Source organism: Phoenix dactylifera, chromosome 11 (assembly GCF_051530095.1).
Source record: "Phoenix dactylifera cultivar Ajwa chromosome 11, Ajwa_hap1_PhDact_Kaust_v1.1, whole genome shotgun sequence".
NCBI classification, from domain to species: domain Eukaryota; kingdom Viridiplantae; phylum Streptophyta; class Magnoliopsida; order Arecales; family Arecaceae; genus Phoenix; species Phoenix dactylifera.
The window spans coordinates 29124754-29149126 of NC_143200.1; the positions used below are offsets into that span (position 1 = coordinate 29124754).

General features: G+C 40.8%; 1 protein-coding gene, 1 long non-coding RNA gene, 4 other non-coding genes and 2 pseudogenes across 37 annotated transcripts in view; all 8 read right to left on the minus strand.

Moving 5' to 3' along the window:
• LOC103698986 (replication protein A 32 kDa subunit B-like) overlaps positions 1–24373 on the minus strand; it is a 32969-nt gene that overhangs the window by 1347 nt on the left and 7249 nt on the right. For 4 of the 32 annotated variants that reach the window (XR_016397867.1, XR_016397869.1, XR_016397865.1 and 1 more), the window contains 4 exons: positions 1916–2002; positions 1780–1837; positions 937–1676; positions 574–852 (listed from right to left, as the gene is read on the minus strand). Coding sequence is in view for 25 of the 32 variants with exons in the window: in XM_089926296.1 (XP_089782422.1) it covers positions 5522–5627; positions 16811–16893; positions 17028–17126; positions 17242–17335; positions 19637–19708; positions 19817–19858; positions 19953–20050; positions 20509–20610 (696 nt within the window). In the remaining 7 variants the exon portion in view is untranslated. Of the gene's footprint in view, positions 1–573; positions 853–936; positions 1677–1779; positions 1838–1915; positions 5628–14150; positions 14183–14267; positions 14445–16810; positions 17127–17241; positions 17336–19636; positions 19859–19952; positions 20270–20370; positions 20791–24373 lie in introns of those variants that run through there. The other 28 variants (XM_089926292.1, XM_089926293.1, XM_089926307.1 and 25 more) reach the window with 27 other exon arrangements.
• LOC148700753 (small nucleolar RNA U3) lies at positions 4693–4902 on the minus strand. Its single transcript, XR_015971623.2, has one exon. It is a non-coding gene; the product is annotated as a small nucleolar RNA U3 (small nucleolar RNA).
• LOC149751672 (uncharacterized) lies at positions 5628–14144 on the minus strand. Its single transcript, XR_016397870.1, has 2 exons — positions 13938–14144; positions 5628–6736 (listed from the first exon to the last, which is right to left on the minus strand). It is a non-coding gene; the product is annotated as an uncharacterized LOC149751672 (long non-coding RNA).
• Positions 14267–14476, minus strand: LOC148700761 (small nucleolar RNA U3). The gene has a single exon (XR_015971619.2). It is a non-coding gene; the product is annotated as a small nucleolar RNA U3 (small nucleolar RNA).
• LOC148700762 (small nucleolar RNA U3) lies at positions 14649–14876 on the minus strand (annotated as a pseudogene).
• On the minus strand, positions 14903–15111 carry LOC148700763 (small nucleolar RNA U3). Its single transcript, XR_015971624.2, has one exon. It is a non-coding gene; the product is annotated as a small nucleolar RNA U3 (small nucleolar RNA).
• Positions 20494–20729, minus strand: LOC148700757 (small nucleolar RNA U3; annotated as a pseudogene).
• LOC148700765 (small nucleolar RNA U3) lies at positions 22052–22256 on the minus strand. Its single transcript, XR_015971627.2, has one exon. It is a non-coding gene; the product is annotated as a small nucleolar RNA U3 (small nucleolar RNA).

The following is a 24373-nucleotide window of genomic DNA, read 5'->3' on the forward strand; positions in this document are numbered from 1 at the left end:
TTCAGCAACTGTAATCATATATTAGATCAGCACATAGGTTATCAAGGACCCTCACATGCAATTCCAAAAGTTTAAGGAGCCAACAACCCGATCATTGGAATGGAAGATCCCAATCTCATAAAATGAGCCAGTCTGGAGTGACCAAGGGGCAGAGGTTTAAGAAGCGATGGTAGGACTTGCAAGAACAAGGATAAGCTTTACGAACCATATATGCCTCTATAACCAAAATCACAATAACTAGTTCATGATCCGGATCTTGGGTGAGGTTTCGATACAATCCAAGCAGCACAATCATGAATACTGTTGCACTCATTTTGAAATAAAATGCCTTTATTCTCATAAATTATTTGAAAGGCAGCAACTTATTTTGAAAATTTCTGCCAATTAATCTCTCATTGCTTTCTGAACCATGTACACCATATTCTACTGTTGGAATGTAAACTGAATGGATATCGATGGGCATTAACATCCCTCATTGTTAATAAAGTTTGCTAGAGTGGTTGAGAAATTGAATACAAAGTATATTTAAAAAACTAGCTTTTTCAAAAAATATTAATGGAAGCCATCACATACTTGATATAGCTAAATGTCCTATGCAGAGAGTCCTGTTGCAAGATCGCTCAGCAACCAGGGATTAGGGAAATCTGACACTGTATCTGAACGCTATTAAGCTCAAATTTGGCTTCCTTTTCCATTTCACCTCAAACCTTTGTCTGATCTTCATCAAGAGCCTTGTTTTGTGCCCAAAAAAGGAGGCTGCTCGCTTGGAGCGTTTTGTTATTTGACTTTGTCCAGAAACAGAAGAAACTGTGGAATAGAATCCTTGTCTTCAACTGCTGTAGTTCGCAGTCCCTGTCAAGATTTAGGTGAGAGAAAAAGCAGTTATATTATCTCACATTTCCTTCATGAGTATAGTCTTTGATCTAAAAGCATTACCTTCTAGCTTGGGCACTTAAAGATCTAGAGAGTATCTTTGATTTCTGCAACACCGATCGAGCCGTTAAGAGTTGCCTCTGGCCATGGTTCATCCTTTCTTTTCCCTCTAAACTTGATATATGTTTGGGTTTAGAATGGAAGCAATTTCAAGTCATTCATGATTCTTCTTTGAGATTGATAGTCATTTCACCAAAACCCAGTTCATATCACCTACATAGGTATCTCAAGCATACCGGCTTTTACCTCCTCGTCACTCTAGCATTCTGAGTTGCAACCATTGCTTGTCAAAAGAAACCGAGGAAACCTCAAAACGACTTCAATCCATATTAACGACTATTCATGGAATCCAAGCAAAACAATGCTCAAATCAAGGGATGGATCTATGAATCAACTGAAATAAAATTTATGTGATATGCTTATCAAAAAAAGATAAGGGTGGACTCTAAGAAGGCGAAGTTAGGTGAATGATTTCTTGATTCGCGGTGATAGTTTCAGATCCCCAAGTACATACCTGGACCATATAATCTTTCATCACATATGCTACTGCATAAATTGGCACAAGAGTAAGTTCTATAGTTGGCTAGTTGCGCAAAATTCTGTAATGCACATAAAAGCAAAGAATCACTGAATTACTTACTACGTAATCTTAAATCGATGAAGAAGAAGAGTTACTGGCATGAAGCATGCAGAAATCATGACATTTTACTTTTTCTACTTTTTCGTCTTAGAAAGTAATCCGCCTGCATAGGTCATGAAGTGAGGGGAGCAAGTAGATATTAGATTCAACAGAAATACATGTGATGACCTTTGCTTACAGCACACTGATTACACTTTGCAGTTTACCTCCAATTATCAGCAGAAGCTTTTGAAGGAAAAGTCTTTTTCGAATACTCTGATTATTCTGAAGAAAAACAAGTTTTTTGAGATCAAAGCAATAAATACTACGTTAATAGAAGAAGATTTTGTGTACAAGGATTACCATAGCAAGGTGGATAATACGCAGGTCCACTAATCAACATCAGCTATGTTGAGCACATCATCATGGTAAAGAGAAGTCAATCAGCGCCTGATGGATATAAAGGACATGAAAAACTAATACTGGATCTGGAGAATATAAATATTATAAGTATGGAAAAAGTTGCTCCAAATTTAGGTGTTTTCCATGCCGGTAAGCAATCAAACTTCAATAAGAATTGGAAAGGAACTTCATCCTTCCTGCTTCTGGTGTTATGGTACCAACTATCATGCACTGAATTACCGAAACTGTTTTGTTCCCTCTACATTCCTTATTTACTTAGAATAGTTATAAATTTTGTTAGTGATATAAGTTCAAACAAGTAAACCCTAGCTAGCTCCTGCAATGTGCTTGTCATGAGAAATCTTAATTGCTGAGTAATGAGGCTTCCAAATGGCATATCAAACTAAAATATCTTCTTCTAAATTGCAGTATTATGATATGGTTGTGGTAACAAATAAATACAGAAGGGCAGGCTGCCAAATCAATTTATTAGTTATTGTTGAATACATTTCCTTGCTGTGGTTTCACACTAATTTTCACTTGGTTCAGGTCCATCACATTTATTCCAACATCAAGAATATATAGATATGGATGGAGATCTATGGTCAAGTTATAACTGAGTAATTGCTTCATGTTGTGAGGCAAAGGCGTTTGAGTTGGCAGATATTGCAAAGGTTCGCAATGTTGTACGGAGGACAACATTGGGAAATAGAAAGGGTTCATGCACGACATAAAAACTCCATTGATAAGGATGTTAAAAACAATCCAGTTCAAGAAATATATACTTACAGAATTTTTTGGGGTCAGGATAGTAGAATTAAAGAAATAATGATCACAATTGAGTCTGCACAGATCATGTACCATGAGGATTAAAGAAGGTCAATTATAATGAGGTTCCCAAATTTCTTCTGATAATTAAAGGTGCGGAAGCATTGAGGGACGGGAACACCAAAAGTAATGGAGCTATGATGGGTGTCATTACAGAGGACTTAAAGCAAATTTCGTGGACTGAAGTTGGAAATCTTGGTAAAAAAGAATGACCCAAAGAAGGCGACAACAATGAAAGAGGAAGAAGAAGGGAGGAAAAGGGGAAAAAAAAGGAAACCAATTGGAAGGGCGAAAACAAAGAAGATATATCCCATAAAAATGAGCCAAACTTACAAGATTAGCTGACTATAATATAGCCAATCGTTTTAAATCCATGGTTGCCATGCTGAAACCGCAAACCTCTTCTATGTGGGAGTAAAACTTAGTTCTTCCGAACTGGACTATATCTAAATTAATGTTCATGCCATTTATTGCTTCAATAAATTACTTCAAATTTTTCTATCCATATTTTTCTCCAAAGTTATCATTACAAATGAAGATTCAGAGATGTATTATATTCTAATCATCATAGGCTAATGCCCAGATGGAATTTTAATTTAGCTTCAACAGTTGGATCTCTAGCAACACAACAGCAGATCCGATAGAAGTTGCCTCTCCAAACCCACTCTGTCAACTTCTAAAGATATGCCAAAACAAGTTCTCCAAGCAACACTCCCCCTTAATCAAGTTCAGATGGCCTGACTGTTGGCAAGGCTGCTATCACAATCAGCAAACCAACTCCCTATTTCAATAAGAAGTCCATGAGAACTCCTTTTCCATGTTTTGAATTCTCACGATCTAATTTGTCAATTTTTACAGCGACGATAGCCGTGGGTGGCATCGGGCTAGTTGTGATGGCGATACTGACCGTCAGGGGTGTCCATATATAAGATCAGAATGCAGTCAATCAATGCTTCAAGGCAGATAGACAGCAGCACCATCACAACCACACAACTGATATCTGCAATGCACAAGGACTCGACAATTGAAATGGAACCGATCGAGAAGTCCGTTGAGGACATCCGAAGGTAGCAGTTAAGGTCCTCCAAAGAGCTGAGGAGCAAGTCATGGCAGAAGTTGGTACAGTTGAAGAACTTGGTCAGGCTCTCTTGGATTCTGCTTCAATAAAATGGTGAAAGCACTATGAGTACATGGAGAGTGGATCACTTAACTAACACTTATTTGATCAGATCCACAGCATTGAACTGGGAGAGTCACATGAGATTGCAAGTCTTCAAACTCTGTGGAAGGTATTTTGGTGTGTGAAAAACAAGTTCTTTGTTCGCATCCAGTATTTGCATGCTATGTCACTCTGCTAGACCATATATCAAACACCTTCCTACCATAAACTCTATTTTCATATTTCCTTCTTGCATGACCATCCCATATAACATGGGCAATAGAAAGCATCATATAACACAGAAAACAATGGCTGAAATTTTGGAACTATGAATCAGCGAGCATTTTCATTAAGATAGAACATGGGGGAATAGTGTGCACATATCTTTGGCCATAAATCAGCCGCCATCTTCCTCATTCAAAGTATTATGGTAAACTTCTCATGGCGATGAAAGAATGTGCGGGTGTCCCCAAAAATAAGAAAAAAGAAGAAAGAAAAGAAAGGAATTTTCCGCAAGTCAGTCAACGAACATCAATCCTCACACTAGCTCTGTATAAGCGAATTAAATCGATAGATTTCTGAATTTGGAATACATGGAGAAAACTGATTTCATAAATACAATATATCGTGAATCTTTCGGGAAAATATTATACAAATAAACAAGAGTAAGAAAAATATTGGAGTTATAGATTGCTTACCTGGGAAGAAGAATTGATCAAAAATTGTGACGAGCAAAAAAAAAGAGAGGGGAAGTTTGTCAGACAACCTCGGGGCCATCCCAGGCGATCGAAATCGTCCGAGAACGATCCTCTACAGCAAGAACTCCGAAGGACTCCTACCATTAATCATGCTCTAGCCTTGAGGTTAAGAGCCATCCTCCAGACTGAGTTGCTCGTCTCCTTTGCAATCAAGGACACGGTTGTACGAGCCTATAGAACAGATCCTGTTCAAGTAAGGTCGTGACCGCAAACCCCGAGCTCTGATATATTAGCTAACAAAATTCTTTGCTGCAGCCGATATGGGACTATAATTTAGCAAACAAAATATTTCCTCACCATCTATTGATGTCGATCCGGCCCGTGCCGTCATCAAGGGTGAAGGAGATGTCAGCGACACTCTCCGCCTTATTCAAGATCAGACCCAATAGCCTGACCTGTAGTAGTCGCCCAACCAAAACCAAGAGCAAGAAAAGAAATTAGGATTGGGATCAGGGATTTCCAAGAAGAAGGGAGGGGAGGGTGGAGGAGGAGGGACTGTTAACGCTGGTGACTTCAGAGCCATTGACGGTAAGGATGGACTTGTCATCGCCGGCGTAGTAGGCTCCGGCGATCTGCTTCACGGTCAGCGGCACGGTGCCCTGAGCCCCGCGAATCTGAGATTGAGAGCTCGATCGAGAACAGGGATTCAGAGGGAAGAAGCTCCATCGAACTGTCTATGAAGCATGGCCGCCCCCTCTCTCTCTCTCTCTCGCTTCTTCGAAGGGATCTTATCGAGAATCTTTCAAGAAAATATTATACAAATAAACAAGAGTAAGAAAAATATTGTGAGTTATAGATTGCTTACCTGGGAAGAATAATTGATCAAAAACTGTGATGAGCCAAAAAAAAAAGGAGTCTGTCAGACAACCTCATGGCCATCCCAGGCGATCGAAATCTCCTTTGCAAACGAGGATACGGTTGTACGAGCCTATAGAACAAATCATGTTCAAGTAAGATCGTGGCCATAAACCTCGAGCTCTAATATATTAGCTAACAAAATACTTTCTTGCAGCCGGTATAGGACTATAAATTTAGCGCTTCGACTGAAATTGGGCCAGCCTGCAGCCCCAAAATTATTGTATCCCGAACACCAACTTCTAATGGGCCAGGCCTAAAAGCCTAGATTTTGCACCTCAAGCCTCATGCACCATCGACTATGAGAACCCTGCTCTAAGCCCAGATCGCCTACACCCAGGAAAGTCCCAAGAGGCGATCTCTCCCTCCCTCCCTCTCTCGGTGAGCACATGGAAGATTTTTGAATAGCCCAAACTTGATAAACCGGCTAAACGAGGTGGGCCAATGTGTTGACATACGTAATTACCTTCACCCCGAGAGAAAGGTTGGAAAATGGACTAAATATAAATTGTATTTATTAGAGATAATATTGAATTAATATAAATATTTTTATTACATATTTAATCGGGGTAGGGTCAAGTTAAATGTAGATACTCTCAGGTAAGCTTGTTCTTGGCTTGCAGCATGAAGCAAAATAATATCAAAATTGCAGTCTTGCATAATGGTAAGGGGAATGAAGTGTAACTATGATTTGATTTGTTTTCCAAACAAGAAGTTTAGGCTCTGTTTCGCATTACTCCCGGTTATAAATTTTAAATATTTTTGAAAACAAAAAAGTAGATGTGTTTCGCAAGTTTTTGTTTTTAGGTGAGAGAAAAGGCAGTTATATGATCTCATATTTCCTTCATGAATCATAGTCTTTGATCTAAAAGCATTAGCTTCTAGCTTGGGCACTTGAAGATTTAGCGAGCATCTTTGATTTCTGCGACACCGACCGAGCCGTTAAGTGTTGCCTCTGGCCATGGTCCATCCTTTCTTTTCCCTCTAAACTTGATATATGTTTGGGTTTAGAATGGAAGCAATTGCAAGTCACTCATGATTCTTCTTTGAGATTATTAGTCATTTCACCAAAACCCAGTTCATATCGCCTACATAGGTATCTAAAGCATACTGGCTTTTATGTCCTCTTCAATCTACCATTTTGAGTTGCAACCGTTGCTGGTCAAAAGAAACGGAGGAAACCTCGTGGTGGGGACACAGACCACCGTTTCCAGCATGTGTATAGGCGTCGCCGGCGTGCATAGCACTTTGGCCGCCCTAGTTTTATTTCCTTGTGTATTTTCGTTTATTTATTTTGTATTTTCGTCCTTGTTAGTTGTTATGACTGTATTTAGCTATGTTGTGGGGATCATGGGTAGTTATATGGTCATTTGTGGGAATCATGGGTAGTTACATAGGGGGGCTATATATGAAACCCTCATGTCTATTGTTGTGGTCTGAATATTTGGATTAAAAAAGACTTTTACTTTGGCATCTGGTGGACTCCAGAACTCCTCTATCCTCCTTTCCCTTTCTTAATTTCTCCTCTAAATCATCAGTCCCGCACCAGTTTGGTATCAGAGCACTGTTGGGCTTTGCCTCTGTGCCAACGCCCCGATCCTGTCAGTCTACTTCCCTTCCCTTTCTTTCACTGCCATTTTCTGGGCTGCAGTGGGACAGTCTGCAAAAAAAAAAAAAAAAAAGAACAGAAACCTTTGTAGTTGGTCTTCCACATCCATTCTCAGCCGGCTCTCCTTCCACAGAAGCACCACCAAGTGTATGGCAGAGCACCGCCGGATCCCAGGATTCCGGTGGCCACACGAAATCTATGCGGTAACCCGACCCCGGACGCCGGAGCGAGCTGACGGACCACGGGTGACTCCCTCTGTCAAAAAAAAAGAGGAGCATCGCTGCCCTTCTTTCAGATCTGTCCCTCGGACCCACCGAAGTGCCGCCGTCCACCACTGCAAGCGACGGTATCCGCTCTGCAGCAGTAGCCACAGAGTCCGGAACCACCTCCCGAAACCGTCGGGAGGTTGGAGGAGCACTGATTAACGGGTAAGTCTCTCACCCGTTACCCAGTTTATTAACCCGGATCCGTTTCCAAAAAAAAAAAAGGTCACATGACCCTCACGTGAGTCTCGCACGAGACTATCACACGTGACCACCCCAGACGCAGCACGTGACTTGCACGTGCTGTTCAAAAAAAAAAAAAAAAGAAGCAAGAAAGATCGTACCTGTCGTTCGACGGAGAAGAACCCTAGATCTAGGGTTCCGCCACCACTGCCGCCGTCGACGCTTCGCTGCCACGCCTCCACCGCCACTGTCGCCGCTCTCTTGCTGCCATCGGACCATCCTCATCCGCTGCCGCCGCCACTCCCTCCATCTTCTCCGTTGCCTCCACCCTTCCCCAACCCTTGAGTTCTTCCCATTTTCTTCTCCCTCTCATCTCACTAAAACCCTTCTCCCTCCCATCTCACCGAAGCCTCTCTTTCCCCGCGCCACCACCTCCACTTCCATTGCCGACTCCATCCTCCGCCCTCGCCGCTTCCTTCGCTCCCCAAAACGAAGATCGCCACCCTCCGACATCGCCCCTCTCTTTTCCCCCACGGTGTCTCCCTCAGGTTTACTCCCAAAAAAAAAAAAAAACAGAGGGATCCGAAGCCATCCAGAAGCTTCGGATCCACGGTGTGCTTTTGATTTCGGGCGAGCGGGCCGACCCCAGCCTTCGGCCCATTATCAAGCGAGCTCTGTTGGCCCGTTACCTCGTGGGCCTGGTTTTCCAGCTTCTACAATTGGATTCAGACCCTGCAACGTGTTGGACTTCCACAACGATACCCGCAGTTGGCCGTCTTCCAGCAGCATCTTCTACAAATCATCGGACTCCGGTTCTGCACTCTGACATCCAAACTCATCCACTGATTCAGATCTGTAAGAAGAGATCGTACCTTTCCTTTAAATAATTTTTTTTTTTTTTAGCCTTTCCCTATAAACCAGTTTATCTTTAGATTATTATTGTTTTCACTTTATGTTGTCGGTTTGAGATAGGACCATAATTTCATAAAAGCCTATGCCCCTTGAAACACACATTGAGCTTTACAAATTATTTTCAAATCCTCGAAAGGCAGCTAGGAAATTTTACTTGAATCTGGTGAAACCCAAATCAATTTGAAAGACCCCACTTTCATTAGATTAACCTGCAAAGATTTTGCATGATCCAAACCAAGGAGAGCAGTACCTAAGGTTCTGATATTTTGTTATCACCTGTGCTAATTCGAAGGTAACCGAGACCATGTCAAAAGTCGTCTTTTATTCAAGATTGTTGATTTTATTCTGAATGTTAATTATATATTTAGGATTTTGAATTTTAGAGTATGACAACTCGCAGCGGTACATCTTACTCACACGAGATGTTGACCAACCCAAACCAACAGGTGTTAGATGCCATAGCAGCATTAGAAACTAGATTAGGGGCAAGAATCACTGACCTTGAAACTAGGCTAAACGCCCGCTTGACTATGGCTGAAAATTCAATCACCAACCTCCAAGTTACTCACAACGATGGAGAGTCTGAACTTGGTGAGATTGAACCCCCCCGCCCCAGAGGCCTTGGGCCACAACACCAAAGGGACTATTTAAGAGCACGTGAGACACCAGATGAGCATGTAATGCGCAGTATTAAGATCGATGCACCAAGTTATGATGGTCGTCTTGACCCAAAAGTCTTCATTGATTGGCTCGCTGATATGGACCATTACTTTGAATGGTATAGCCTGTCTGAAGATCGCAGAGTTCGTTTTGCAAAAATGAAGCTCACTGGTCCTGCAAAATTGCATTGGAACACAATAGAAAATATGCTTGCTAGAGCTAGACAACCCCCAGTGGTACATTGGGATGAAATGAAGGAGAAGTTAAAAGAAAAATATCTCCCAACATCCTATAAGAGTCGTCTGTTAGATCAGTGGCAACGACTGATTCAAGGAAACAAACCTGTGTCTGAGTACATCGCTCATTTTGATGAGTTCTTCATGCGATGTGATGCACGCGAGAGTGTGGAGTTGACCCTTTCTAGGTTTAGGTCCGGATTGCGAGAAGATCTACAAAAAGAGCTTATTCTACGCGAGGTCAATTCATTATAACATGCCTATCAACTTGTCCAAGACATTGAGCGTTATACTAATAAGACAACCTTTAGGCGATTCGATCTTAAGGAGACCAATTATAAGTTCACCCACAGTAATCAAACTAATACTTGGAGTAAGCCTAATATTAGAAATCAAGCGACCGAGTCCCCAAAAATTAATGATCAAAAGAATAAGGGAATTTTAAGTGAACCACCCAAAATTTCTCGAGATCAGTGTTACAGATGTTTTGGTTTTGGGCATAGAGCTAGTCAATGTCCTACTAAGAAAACACTGGTCATCGAAGAAGATAAAAATGATGAAGAGAATGAGTTGGTCCATGAACCAGAGGTAGACCCTGAAGAGTCAGATGAAGGTGAGGAACCCGGCTCACTTGAGGGTTCCACTCCTTTAGGCGTAGTTAGGTGTGTCCTTACACAACCTAAGCAAGAAGATGATGACTGGAGACGTCGATCCATATTTCACACTTATATCAAATGTGGCGAATATAGCTGTAAGGTTATCATCGACAGTGGGAGTAGTGTCAATGTTGTATCCACAAGAACTGTCAAGAAGCTACAGTTAAAGACAGTGCCCCATCCTAACCCTTATAATGTGTCTTGGGTGGATAAAACTGCTATACCAGTCACTGAGCGTTGTCTAGTCCAAATCAACTTTTCTGAATATAATGATAAGGTCTGGTGTGATGTTATTCCAATGGACGTTGGACACATCATCCTTGGTAGACCGTGGCTTTATGATTTGGATGTGACTATTTATGGCAAATCCAATTCCTGTTCTTTTGTTCACCAAGGAAAGAAAATTCGACTAAACCCTTTACCTCCTAGACCTTCTATTGCTGGAAAGAAGGATGTGAAAGTTGAAAAGCGCCTTCACATCATTAGTCCTAAGGAATTTGAGAAAGCAGCAGCCCAAGAATCCATAATCATTGTGTTAGTGTCCAAAGAAGTTGTTCCTGATTTTCAAGTAGATTTTCCGAAGGAAGTTCGTCAAGTTTTGGAAGAATTTAAGGATCTCTTTCCTGAGGACCTTCCTGATGAGCTTCCTCCTATGCGTGACATTCAGCACGCCATAGACTTGGTTCCAGGGGCGACTCTCCCGAACTTGCCTCATTATAGACTCAATCCGATTGAACATGCTGAATTGAAACGGCAAGTTGATGAATTATTCCAAAAAGGGTTCATCCGAGAAAGTCTTAGCCCGTGTGCAGTGCCTGCGCTTCTAACGCCCAAAAAAGACGGCACTTGGAGAATGTGTGTGGATAGCAAGGCAATTAATAAGATAACGGTTAAATATCGATTTCCAATACCACGATTGGATGACATGCTTGACATGATGGCCGGTGCCACTATCTTCTCCAAAATTGACCTTAAGAGTGGTTACCACCAAATCCGTATCCGCCCTGGTGATGAATGGAAAACAGCTTTCAAGACCAAGGATGGATTATATGAGTGGCTAGTCATGCCCTTTGGGTTGACAAATGCACCTAGCACATTTATGCGAATTATGACCCAAGTATTAAGACCTTTCATGGGAAAATTCCTTGTAGTCTATTTTGATGATATCTTAATATATAGCAAAAACAAGGAACAACACATTGAGCACCTACGTTTGGTCTGCAATTCCCTAAGGAAAGAAAGTCTATATGCAAACCTTAAGAAGTGTTCATTTATGACTGATCGTGTGATCTTCTTAGGATTTGTTGTGTCTTCTGAGGGTGTTTCAGCAGACCCACAGAAGGTCCAAGCTATTCTTGAATGGCCTGAACCCACTACATTATTTGAGGTGCGAAGCTTCCACGGCCTAGCTACCTTTTATAGGAGGTTCATTAAGAATTTTAGTACGATCACTGCACCGATTACGGATTGTATCCGAAAAGGTGAATTTCATTGGACCGTTGCGGCCTCAAGGGCATTCCAAGAGATCAAGACTAGAATGACTGAAGCTCCGGTAATGCGTCTTCCAGATTTTACTAAAGTTTTTGAAGTCTCTTGTGACGCATCTGGTCTAGGTATAGGTGGAGTCTTAAGCCAAGAAAGACATCCTATCGCATACTTCAGTGAGAAGCTGAATGATGCCAAACGAAAATATTCCACCTATGACAAAGAATTTTATGCAGTTGTACAAGCGCTGCGTCACTGGCGTCACTATTTGTTACCTCAAGAGTTCGTATTATATTCCGATCATGAAGCTTTGAGGTACTTGAATTCTCAGAAACGATTGAGTTCATGACACGGAAAGTGGGCTGAATTTCTTCAAGAATACACCTTCGTGTTATGTCATAAAGCAGGAATTGACAACAAGGCAGCTGATGCCCTAAGCCGACGTGTCGCATTACTTTTGTCAGTAAGCATAAAGGTTACTGGATTTGATCGTATGATTGCCGATTATGCAACTTGTCCAGACTTCGCTGAGATATATGCTAGTGTGTTAGAAAGTCACACCAGGGACAATAGTGACTACCTTGTGGTTGATGCTTTTCTGTTCCGAGGAAACAAGCTGTGTATCCCTCAAACATCCCTTAGAGATTTTCTTATTTGGGAACTCCATGCGGGAGGAATAGCTGGCCATTTTGGTAGAAATAAGACCATTGATATGGTCGAACAAAGATTTTATTGGCCTAGTTTAAAACGGGATGTTGCAAAAATTGTTAGTCAGTGTCGTACTTGTCATCTATCCAAACAGCGCAAACAAAATACTGGCTTATATACCCCCCTTCCTGTCCCAGATCGTCCTTGGCAGGATATTAGTATGGATTTCGTGCTAGGGTTGCCAAAGACTAGAAGTAAGCATGATTCCATTCTCGTGGTAGTGGACCGGTTCTCTAAAATGGCACATTTTCTGCCCACTTCCAAGACTTCTGACGCCTCCAAAGTTGCGAGGATCATCTTTGATGAGGTCGTTAGACTCCACAGGCTTCCAAAATCGATAGTGACTGATAGAGATGTCAAATTTGTTAGTTATTTTTGGAAGACCCTCTGGAATTTCATGGGTACAAAGCTTAAATATTCCACAGCCTATCACCCTCAGACAGATGGGCAAACTGAGGTGGTCAACCGCAGCCTAGGAAACCTTCTACGATGTTTAGTGGGTGACCACCCAGGTAATTGGGATCTTCTCCTATCCACAGCTGAATTTGCCTACAATAGCTCTGTGAACAGGACCTCTGGTTTGAGCCCTTTCGAAATTGTCTTAGGCCATGTTCCGCGAAAACCTGTTGATCTAATCCCCGTAGCACCTAACAATAGAATCTCTGAGACCGCTGAGTCCTTTGCGCAACACATGCAAAATTTACATAAAGAGATTAATAAGAAAATTGAAATCAATAATGCGAGATATAAAATGGCCGTTGACTTACGTCAACGTTATCAAGAATTTCGAGTGGGTGATGATGTAATGATCAGAATCAGACCTGAACGGTTTCCACCAGGAACCATTAGGAAATTGCACGCCCGAAGTATGGGTCCATACAAAATTCTGAAACGGGTTGGATCTAATGCATATGTGGTGGATATTCCAAGTGATTTTGGGATTAATCCAGTTTTTAATGTAGAAGACTTAGTTGCCTACCGAGGTCCGACAACTATTCCTGCCGACCCATTCAATGAGCCTGACACTGACCTCACATCCAACTTTGAGACCATATCTCCTGCTCCTACCTTGCCTCCTGTACCTATTTCTCCGCAGATCACAGACACAGTGGAACAGATTTTGGACGATCAGATTGTCAGTACACAGAACGGTGGTTATCAGCGATATCTGGTCAGGTGGCATGGTCGACCTCCGTCAGATGATACTTGGATTAGCAGAGATGAGCTTCAGCGACTTGCTTCAGACCTGTTGGAGCATTACCAGACATCCGTTTCGCCAGAGGCGAACTCCTCTCAGCTGAGGGGAGTTGGTGGGGACACAGACCACCGTTTCCAGCATGTGTATAGGCGTCGCCGGCGTGCATAGCACTTTGGCCGCCCTAGTTTTATTTCCTTGTGTATTTTCGTTTATTTATTTTGTATTTTCGTCCTTGTTAGTTGTTATGACTGTATTTAGCTATGTTGTGGGGATCATGGGTAGTTATATGGTCATTTGTGGGAATCATGGGTAGTTACATAGGAGGGCTATATATGAAACCCTCATGTCTATTGTTGTGGTCAAAATATTTGGATTAAAAAAGACTTTTACTTTGGCATCTAGTGGACTCCAGAACTCCTCTCTCCTCCTTTCCCTTTCTTAATTTCTCCTCTAAATCATCAGTCCCGCATCACCTCGCCAACTAAACGACTTCAATCCATATTAACAACTATTCATGGAATCCGAGCAAAACAAAGCTCAAATCAAGGGATGGATCTATGAATCAACTGAAATAAAATTTATGCGATATGCTTATGCAACAAAGAAAAGGGTGGACTCTAAGAAGGCAAAGTTAGGTGAATGATTTCTTGATTCACCGTGATAGTTTCAGATCCCCAAGTACGTACCTGGACCATATAATCTTTCATCACATATGCTACTACATAAATAAGAGTTATTGATTGCTTACCTGAGAACAAGAATTGATCAAAAATTGTGACGGGCAAAAAGGTAAAAAGAGGGGACTCTGTCAGACAACCTCAAGGCCATCCCAGGCGATCGATATCGCCTGAGAACGATCCTCTAAAGCAAGGACTCCGAAGGATCCTCACTATTAATCACGCTCTAGCCATGAGGTCTGGAGTCATCCACCAGATTGAGTTGCCCATCTCTTTTGCAATCAAGGATACGGTTGTACGAGCCTATAGAACAGATCCCGCTCAAGTAAGGTCGTGGCCGAAGTCCCCGAGCTCTGATAGATTAACTAACAAAATCTTTTTCAGCAGCCGATATGGGACTATAAATCTAGCGCTTCGACCGGGTTTGGGTCGGGCTGCGGCCTTTAAATTGTTTCTAGGACACCAACTTGTACTGGAAACCAAAGAGTAAAAAAAAACATAGAGGGGAGTCTGTCGGACAACCTCAAGGTCATCCCAGGCGATCGAAATCACCCGAGAATGATCCTCAACAGAAAGGACTCCAAAGGATTTTTCGCCGTTAATCATGCTCTAGCCATGAGTTCTAGAGTCATCCACCAAACTGAGTTGCCCGTCTCCTTTGCAATCAAGGATACGGTTGTGCAAGCTTACGATTGTACGAGCCTATAGAATAGATCCTGTTCAAGGCTAGAGCGTAAAAAAAAAAAAAAAATAGGGAGGGGAGTCCGTCAAACAACCTCAAAGTCATTCCAGGCGATCAAAATCACCCGAGAATGATCCTCAATCGAAGGGACTCCAAAGGATCCTCCCCGTTAATCACACTCTAGCAATGAGTTCTGGAATCATCCACCAAACTGAGTTGCCCGTCTGTTTGCAATCAAGGATACGGTTGTGCAAGCCTATACAACAGATCCTGTTCAAGTAAGGTCGGGACCGAAAGCCCTAAGATCTAATAGATTAACTTATAAAATCTTTTCCAACAGTCGATATGGGACTATAAGTATAGCGCTTTGATCGGGTTTGGGTCGGACTGCAGCCCTTAAATTTTTTCTAGGACACAAAATTCTGCTGGGCCAGGCCTGAAAGCCTAGATTTTGCTACCCAAGTTTTGACTCACCGTCAACGATGAGAACCCTGGTCTGAGCCCAGATTGGCTGGACCCTGGAAAGTCCTAGGAGGTGATACTCACTGTGTGAGCACATGAAAACCGGTTAAACGAGGTGGGCCAACGTGTTGACATACGTAATTACCTTCACCCCGAGAGGAAGGTTAGAAAATGGACTAAATATAAATTGTATTTATTATTAGAGATGATATTGAATTAATACACATATTTTTATTACATATTTTTTTTGGCTAGGGTCAAGTTAAATGTAGATACTTTCAAGTAAGTTTGTTCATGGCTTAAAATCGTAGCCTTGCATAATGGCAAGGAGAATGAAGTGTAATTTTGATTTGATTGTTTTCCAAACAAAAAATTTAGGCTCTGTTTCACATTACTTCTGGTTCTAAATTTTTAATATTTTTTAGAACAAAAAAATCGATGCAATTCGCAATCTTGTTTCTAGTTTTCTGAAATTTTTTTAGTTTCTAAAAATTTGGGAAGCTGAAATATCATGTTTCTAAAGCTTTTTGAAAAACTAAAATCATTTGTAGCCACCACCACCATCTGCCACCAAACAAAACTAAAATTCAACATGACCTTGCTGCCAAAAGAATACGAGAAAGGCCGGACTTGAAACATTAGCCAATAAGAATAATTTTGCAATGCTGCCGAGGTAAGCACTTGCAAGCGCATGCAAAGAACCAAAACCAGGTGACATCCAGCGGATACTAGAGAGAAACCAATCCCCTCTTGTTTTCAAATTCGTTATGCCACTCCAAAAAATAATTCAAGCTACAACACTCAGAACAATATTTAGGATTTGGACATAATCAGGCACTCATCAAAAGGCTTGCATATAAAAGCATTTATACACTGTCATAAAAAATGAATGGGTTTTGAAATGGCTCTCTGCTGATATACACGCATGATGGCTAGAAAAGTTATAAATAGACGGAAATAACGAAGAGTAAAAAAGAAAAAGATGGAAAGGTGTATTAATTTCCCTCAGATAGGATAACCCCACAAGGCCATAACCTAAGCGGAAGACGAACATTAACAATTGAACTGAGTTCAAGAAATAGACTTAAATTTTTAAGTGTACAGACCTGATACAAGTATATGGATAAATGCATCTGCTTCTTGTTAATAAAGTATACTTTCATATCTCGGATGAGACGGTTCACTAACAAACAAAAACTTGATGACTGCACTGACCATATAAACAAAAAAAAAAAATCAAGTCTCTAGAAATGCTAAAATTTTATAGATAAGAAGGACAGCAGGTCAACCAAGAGCTCAAAAAACATAAATAACGAGCCTTGTCTCATCTGCGTAGGGATGGCAACCACAAAGGGAGGTTCACTGTGGGGAAGAAAGATAAAATTAAAAAAAACAAACACATCCATGCAGCAAGTAACGTCCTTCAACTAACACATGCATGAACCGATGCATGCTTCCTTATATAATTGTATGTATCTGCGAATATGTGTATGTATTTATATATTAGACGATCTAAATAACTTACAGGATTGCTGGTTCCTGGAAAACTCCCAAAACCAAGTTGTACACATCATTTCCAGATCTGTCCGTGCTTGAAAAAGCTGAAGACTAGTGAGAAAGACCGAAATTGCAGATTATCAGCCAACTGTCCAAATTCATAGCTCTTTCTTTTACTTTGATTAGATAATGTAGCTCAAACAGTCATTATGAAGAAGGGGAAAATCAAATCACAGTGGCTTTACTTGATTCGCAAGAGGAGCATGATATCCTTTCACTCTATTAGAAAAAGGGGTACTAGTGATTGGATTTGTCTGCATCCAAGCTGGAACACCTTTCCGTACCTTAATTTAAAAGAAACAAAAAACAAAAGAAAACCAAACTTGTTAGTATTTTATACTGTTTTCAGATATAAATATGCAGGGACAATTTCTCTCTTATGTACAGGACAATAAGCACCTCTCTACATGCAAGGGCCTTCAGTTCGGTCTCAAAATGTACATATATGCACTCAATGAAGTGGAGCACAATATCATTGAAGTCAGTCACAGGCCTGAAAAAACAGATGTGATGTATTTTTGAGAAAGAAATTGAGTCAAATAGATGTGATATATTTAATATTTTTTAGAAAGAAATTAGGCCAAAAAATAGAAGATGTGATATTGAGATCCTTAAAGATCACAATAACCAATTGGTTTACATCATACAAAACACCATGTCTGAATTGACTGGCTGTTCCAACCTATGTGAATGTTCAGTCACTGATGTGTCCTAGGCATGAAAGGAAAATTTTCTGGAAATATTAACCTCTAAGACAATGTGTATGTGACATAACAGCATCTGAGTTCTCCTTCATTTTTCTTTAACCAGATTAAACACGTGCTATGATGTCACAGTGTGCTATGATGTCACAGTGAACAATGACGAAATAACAGATCACAAGACCATTCGAACTAGTCAGATTAATGGGATATTAAAAAAATTGTGGGACCTAGAGCAGGGTAGAATTCTACCAAGTTCAGATAAATAACATTCATTTAGAACTTACAAGATTCAAAATTTCTCATTTCGGGATGTTTACATAGACAATTCCGAAGAAGAGCCAGGCAAAGTCAAAATAAATAAAAGAAAAAAAGAAGGTTTAATTCCAGTAAAATAGTTGCATCTTCATATGCTCAGCTAAGAACACTATAATTCTGAAAACTTCTGCAAATAATTCTTGCAAACAGCTAGACACAACCTTCCTCAGGCTGCATAAAAGCAACCAACATCTCCTGAAATTTCAAACAGGTATTCAAACTTTTAAGGGCACATTCTTCCTACTTAACCATTTTTTTTTCCTTTTGCTGGGGCAGCATAATATGTTTGATAGGAATCCATGCTTTTCTAAGTGATATTTAGTCCCCATAGATAGTTCAATACACATTTGAAGCCAAAGAAATTTTCTTCGAGGAAAACCAAAACATTGACCTGGCTCTGAAAAGAGGCTTTCACATTTTGTCACATCGCATGTATTTTGCAAGAATGTAATTTTTATCAGATGTGCACAAAAAAGTATTTTTTGTCATTCCATATACAATCATCAACCAATGTCACTTTTTCATGGCAGTGTAAAAGCATAACTTCAAGACATACAAAAGAATGGAGCATAGCGGCACTCCTCATTCATGGGAATTACTCCTTTGAATAGTTCTTTGGATATCCCTAGTCTCATCAATTAATCAACATAAATCACTCAGATATATCACAGTAAACAAATAGCTGGTTGATCTTAAAATTTTCTAAGATACAGACTAGAACATTATGAGCTGAATCTATGACTGCATTGCATAGTTTGTTTTATTCAAAATTTTAGCATAGGATGGGAATAAGACATTTTATCTTCAGGTTTGAAGAAATAATTTTCCAAGGAACACTAATAGGGAACGAGCAATGGAATATAAGAAATAAACGAAGTCTCGAAATAATAAAATATTGAATAATTGTTAGATGATGTTATCCGCACAACTTATTACACAAGGTTTGACATAACATGAGCAAATGAACAAAAGGCATTTTCTCCAATTTCATTCCGTTGTTGTTCTTGTTGCTGCTGCCGTATCATCATCAATAGTCATCTAGGTCTAAAGCTGGACACATAAGATCAGTCAAAAGCCCACTAACAATACGTTCCTGACATGGCCATTATGAGTTCTTCAGGCTTCCTCAACATTGTCGGTTGCACAATTTACATTCCCAAATTTCTTCCATAAAACTGATAAGTTCTGAAAGTTATTTCAGTCAGCTAACAACTTCATAATTTCCTGTTCGAGCTTATTTCTTAAGAAGCAAGATCCTCGCACTTTCCCGCACTTGTACCTATAAACAATGTAATGGAAGAACAGACACTAACGGCATCAAGTTGGGAACAGACACATAAGATCTGAAGTCATCACCAAATTGCAAGGCATTCAGCCAATGCCCTACTCACATCAAACAGGCTCCTGAGAAAAAAAAGGTTTGCCGCACCTGTCATGACTCAAGAAGAGGCAATCATGGCACATTAAATTGCTGATGCTAGATACATATCTAGTGCCTAATCCATGCGTCTATTAGAGACGCATAAATTTTACATTAGTCCTCATCATAAATTTTCACAACAAATTAACAAATTAAAAGCTATTTGATGAAACTGATATGGAACAAGACCTTTAAACAACACTAAGAGCACATTTTTCAAGTGAAGTGAAGGAAAAAGGTGCAACTGGAACATCATACTGGAAAAAAAAAAGCAATTAATTTAGAGCGAATAAACATCAACTGTAAGGTAACGTTTTGAAACCAACCTAAAGGCGGGGGAATCGAAATTTTTTACCCCACAGAGAAGGCATGTCTTTTGCCCTGAAACCCCTTCATATGAGCATCAACTCTAACATACATCCCATTTCTTTATCATCACCCAACGAAAACCCCAACAGAGCAAATCCGTCACAACACGATCAAGAAGTAGATATCGGGAACCCATCAATTAGAAAAAGCAATCAATAGCGCTTACTGGATTGCAGCCACTTCATTTGCATCCGAGAACTCATTGACCCTGTGCATTTGGACAGTGAGATGTACAAAGCAGTGAAGATTCCATGAATAGCAGATCAAACAATGGAAATTATTAGAAAAAAATATTTCCTCACCATCTATTGATGTCGATCCGGCCCGTGCCGTCATCAAGGGTGAAGGAGATGTCAGCGACACTCTCCGCCTTATTCAAGATCAGACCCAATAGCCTGACCTGTAGTAGTCGCCCAACCAAAACCAAGAGCAAGAAAAGAAATTAGGATTGGGATCAGGGATTTCCAAGAAGAAGGGAGGGGAGGGTGGAGGAGGAGGGACTGTTAACGCTGGTGACTTCAGAGCCATTGACGGTAAGGATGGACTTGTCATCGCCGGCGTAGTAGGCTCCGGCGATCTGCTTCACGGTCAGCGGCACGGCGCCCTGAGCCCCGCGAATCTGAGATTGAGAGCTCGATCGAGAACAGGGATTCAGAGGTCGAGACATCGAGATCGCGATCTCTACAGAGAGAAAGAGAGAGAGAGAGAGGTGAAGGGTACCTTGGCGGGGGAGAAGGAGGAGGGATCGGGGGCCTGGGTGGCCTGAGAAGGCATGAAGCCGACGCCGGAGAAGGCATGAAGAAGAATTGATCAAAAATTACGAGCAAAAAAAAAAAGAGGGGGAGTCTGTCAGACAACCTCAGGGCCATCCCAGACGATCGAAATCATCCGAGAACGATCCTCTGCAGCAAGAACTCCGAAGAATCCTCTGCAGCAAGAACTCCGAAGAATTCCTACCATTAATCACGCTCCAGCCTTGAGGTCAAGAGTCATCCACCAGACTGAGTTGCCCGTCTCCTTTGCAATCAAGGATACGGTTGTACGAGCCTATAGAACAGATCCTGTTCAAGTAAGGTCGTGGCCGCAAACCCTGAGCTCTATTATATTAGCTAACAAAATTCTTTCCTGTACCCGATATGGGACTATAAATTTAGCACTTCGACTGTAATTGAGCCAGGCTGCAGCCCTAAAATTAGGCACCAACTTCTAATGGGCCAAGCCTGAAAGCCTAGATTTTGCACCCCAAGCTTCACTCATCATCGACTATAAGAACCTTGGTCTGAGCCCAAATCAGCTACACACAGGAAAGTCCCAACTGGTGATCTCTCTCTCCCTCCCTCTCTCTGTCTCTGTGAGCACATGGAAGATTTTTGAATAGCCCAAACTTGATAAACCGGCAAAACGCGGTGGGCCAACGTGTTGACATATGTAATTACTTTCATCCCGAGAGAAAGGTTGAAAAATGGACTAAATATAAATTGTATTTATTAGAGATAATATTGAATTAATATAAATATTTTTATCACATATTTATTAGGGGTAGGGCCAAGTTAAATGTAGATACTCTCAGGTAAGCTTGTTCTTGGCTTGCAACATGAAGCAAAATAATATCAAAATCGCAGTCTTGCATAATGGTAAGGGGAATGAAGTGTAACTATGATTTGATTTGTTTTCCAAACAAGAAGTTTAGGCTCTGTTTCGCATTACTTCTGGTTCTAAATTTTAAATATTTTTGAAAACAAAAAAAGTTGATGCGTTTCGCAATCTTGTTTTTAGGTGAGAGAAAAGGCAGTTATATTATCTCATATTTCCTTCGTGAGTCATAGTCTTTGATCTAAAAGCATTAGCTTCTAGCTTGGGCACTTGAAGATTTAGCGAGTATCTTTGATTTCTGCGACACCGATCGAGCCGTTAAGTGTTGCCTCTGGCCATGGTCCATCCTTTCTTTTCCCTCTAAACTTGATATATGTTTGGGTTTAGAATGGAAGCAATTGCAAATCACTCATGATTCTTCTTTGAGATTATTAGTCATTTCACCAAAACCCAGTTCATATCGCCTACATAGGTATCTAAAACATACTAGCTTTTATCTCCTCTTCAATCTACCATTCTGAGTTGCAACCATTTCTGGTCAAAAGAAACGGAAGAAACCTCGCCAACTAAACGGCTTCAATGCATATTAAAAACTATTCATGGAATCAAGGGACGGATCTATGAATCAACTGAAATAAAATTTATGCGATATGCTTATGCAACAAAGAAAAGGGTGGACTCTAAGAAGGCAAAGTTAGGTGAATGATTTCTTGATTCACCGTGATAGTTTCAGATCCCCAAGTACGTACCTGGACCATAAAATCTTTCATCACATATGCTACCGCATAAATAAGAGTTATAGATTGCTTACCTGGGAACAAGAATTGATCCCAGGCGTTCGAAATCGTGTGAGAATGATCCTCTACAGCAAGAACTCCCAAGGATTCTTACCATTAATCACGATCTAGCCTTGAGGTCAAGAATCATCCGCCAGACTGAGTTGCATGTCTCCTTTGCAGTCAAGGATACGGTTGTACGAGCCTATAGAACAGATCCTGTTCAAGAAAGGTCGTGGCCGAGGACCACGAGCTCTGATGGACTAACTAATAAAATCCTTTGTGGCAGTCGATGTGGGACTATAAGTCTAGCGCTTCGACCGGATTTGGGTCAGGCTGTAGGCCTTACATTGTCTCTTGGACACCAACTTCTGCTGGGCCAGTCCTGAAAGCCTAGATTTTGCAGCCCAAGCTTGACTCACCGTCAACTATGGGAACCCTGGTCTGAGCCGAAATCGGCTGGACCCAGAAAAGTCCCGAGAGGTGACAGGTCACTGTGTGAGCACATGAAATTTATAAACTGGCTAAACGAGGTGGGCCAACATGTTGACATACGTAATTACCTTCACCTCGAGGGAAAGGTTAGAAAATAGACTAAATATAAATTGTATTTATTCTTAGAGATAATATTGAATTAATAAAAATATTTTTATTATATATTTATTCTGGGTAGGGCCAAGTTAAATGTAGATAATATCAAGTAAGCTTGTTCAGGGCTTAAAATCGTAGCCTTGCATAATGGCAAGGGGAATGAAGGGTAACTTTGATTTGATTTCTTTTCCCAACAAAAAATTTAGGCTCTGTTTCACATTGCTTCCGGTTCTAAATTTTTAATATTTTTGAGAACAAAAAAAATCAATGCAATTCGCAATCTTGTTTCTAGTTTTCTGAAATTTTTTTAGTTTCTAAAAATTTGGGAAGCCGAAATATCATGTTTCTAAAGCTTTTTGAAAAACTAAAATCATTTGTAGTCACCACCACCACCATCTGCCACCAAAGAAAACTAAAATTTAACATAACCTTGCTGCCAAAAGAATACGTAAGCACTTGCAAGCGCATGTAAAGAACCAAAAGCAGGTGACATCCAGCGGATACTAAACAGAAACCAATCCCCTCATGTTTTCAAATTCGTTATGACTTCTGATTCTTAACAGAAGGATGGTTCGGCTGACAAGAAATGACGGTCATAAAGGTGAAGGGACGTTTAAACAGAGAGGCTCGCATAAGAGCTGGGGGCTTCTCACCAAACAACCGAAATGGCTGATCTAGCGTCCACATAAAAATTTCCATCGAATAGCCTCGTTGACAGGTGATTAATGATGTCTTAACAGTTCAAAACAAAACTCAGAACAAAGATACACCAGCTCTCATGGAGCATAAGAAAAAAAAAACGCTTGACAGGTGACCACAAATGAGACGATAGCAGTCCTGTTTGTCAAACATTTACACCTCAATTGGACTGCTGCAATATAATTGGCACTGCTGGATGATGTGTTAAAACTAGGTGGTGGTCATGAATGGAGACCCCTTCGATGCCTCGGCATACTCATACAAATGGCGCCAATGATATAAATATTCTCTTGTTACAATCACACATCAGTAAGCCGCGCAACATGCTGCACAATAATAAGAGATACTGGATTCAGAAATAAGAAGGAAAATGGAAGAAATAATGAAAGAGAGATGGAGGATTTATCTTACTATTAACATATTAGACGGCCTGCCCTTTGCTGGTGAGTTCTTTTGGTTTACCACCTTTGCCACCTTCCATCTGCAACAAAATGAATTTTGTTAATTCTCAGCCATCTAGGCTGCAGTGCATAATACCGAATGCCGAACCCACTTAGTTTGGGATCAAGCTTAGTTGAGTCCATAACACCAAACCTCCAATCAACTACAGGAGATGTACAATCCTAAGTAATACACGAATGAAAAGCCATGCAACTAATGTTCAATCATAACAGAAGTGCAACTATGCAATACAAACCTGGGCAAATCTAGGATGGTCAGACACAGCTGGGAGATGGGTTCTCACCATTTAAAAGTAGCTGAAGGTCAGATGCTATTACGCAGTGTGGTCTGCATAGTAAAAGTTGTACGATTGCAGACACAAACCAGCAGTTAAGTTTCGCCATCATAAAATAGCTGAAGAATTCAGGGCACATTGCAGCATGGACATCCTAGCAAACAACTAGACCTACCTAGGAATTTCACGCAGGAAAGCTAGGGCAGAAGATCGGACACCTATGCAAGACAGACACCTTGCTTTTCAAGCCAGAAGATCAGACACCTAGGCATATACGGACAAGCAACCAAGAATGTTCATGCAGGAACCTTAATAATCCCCTTGGATA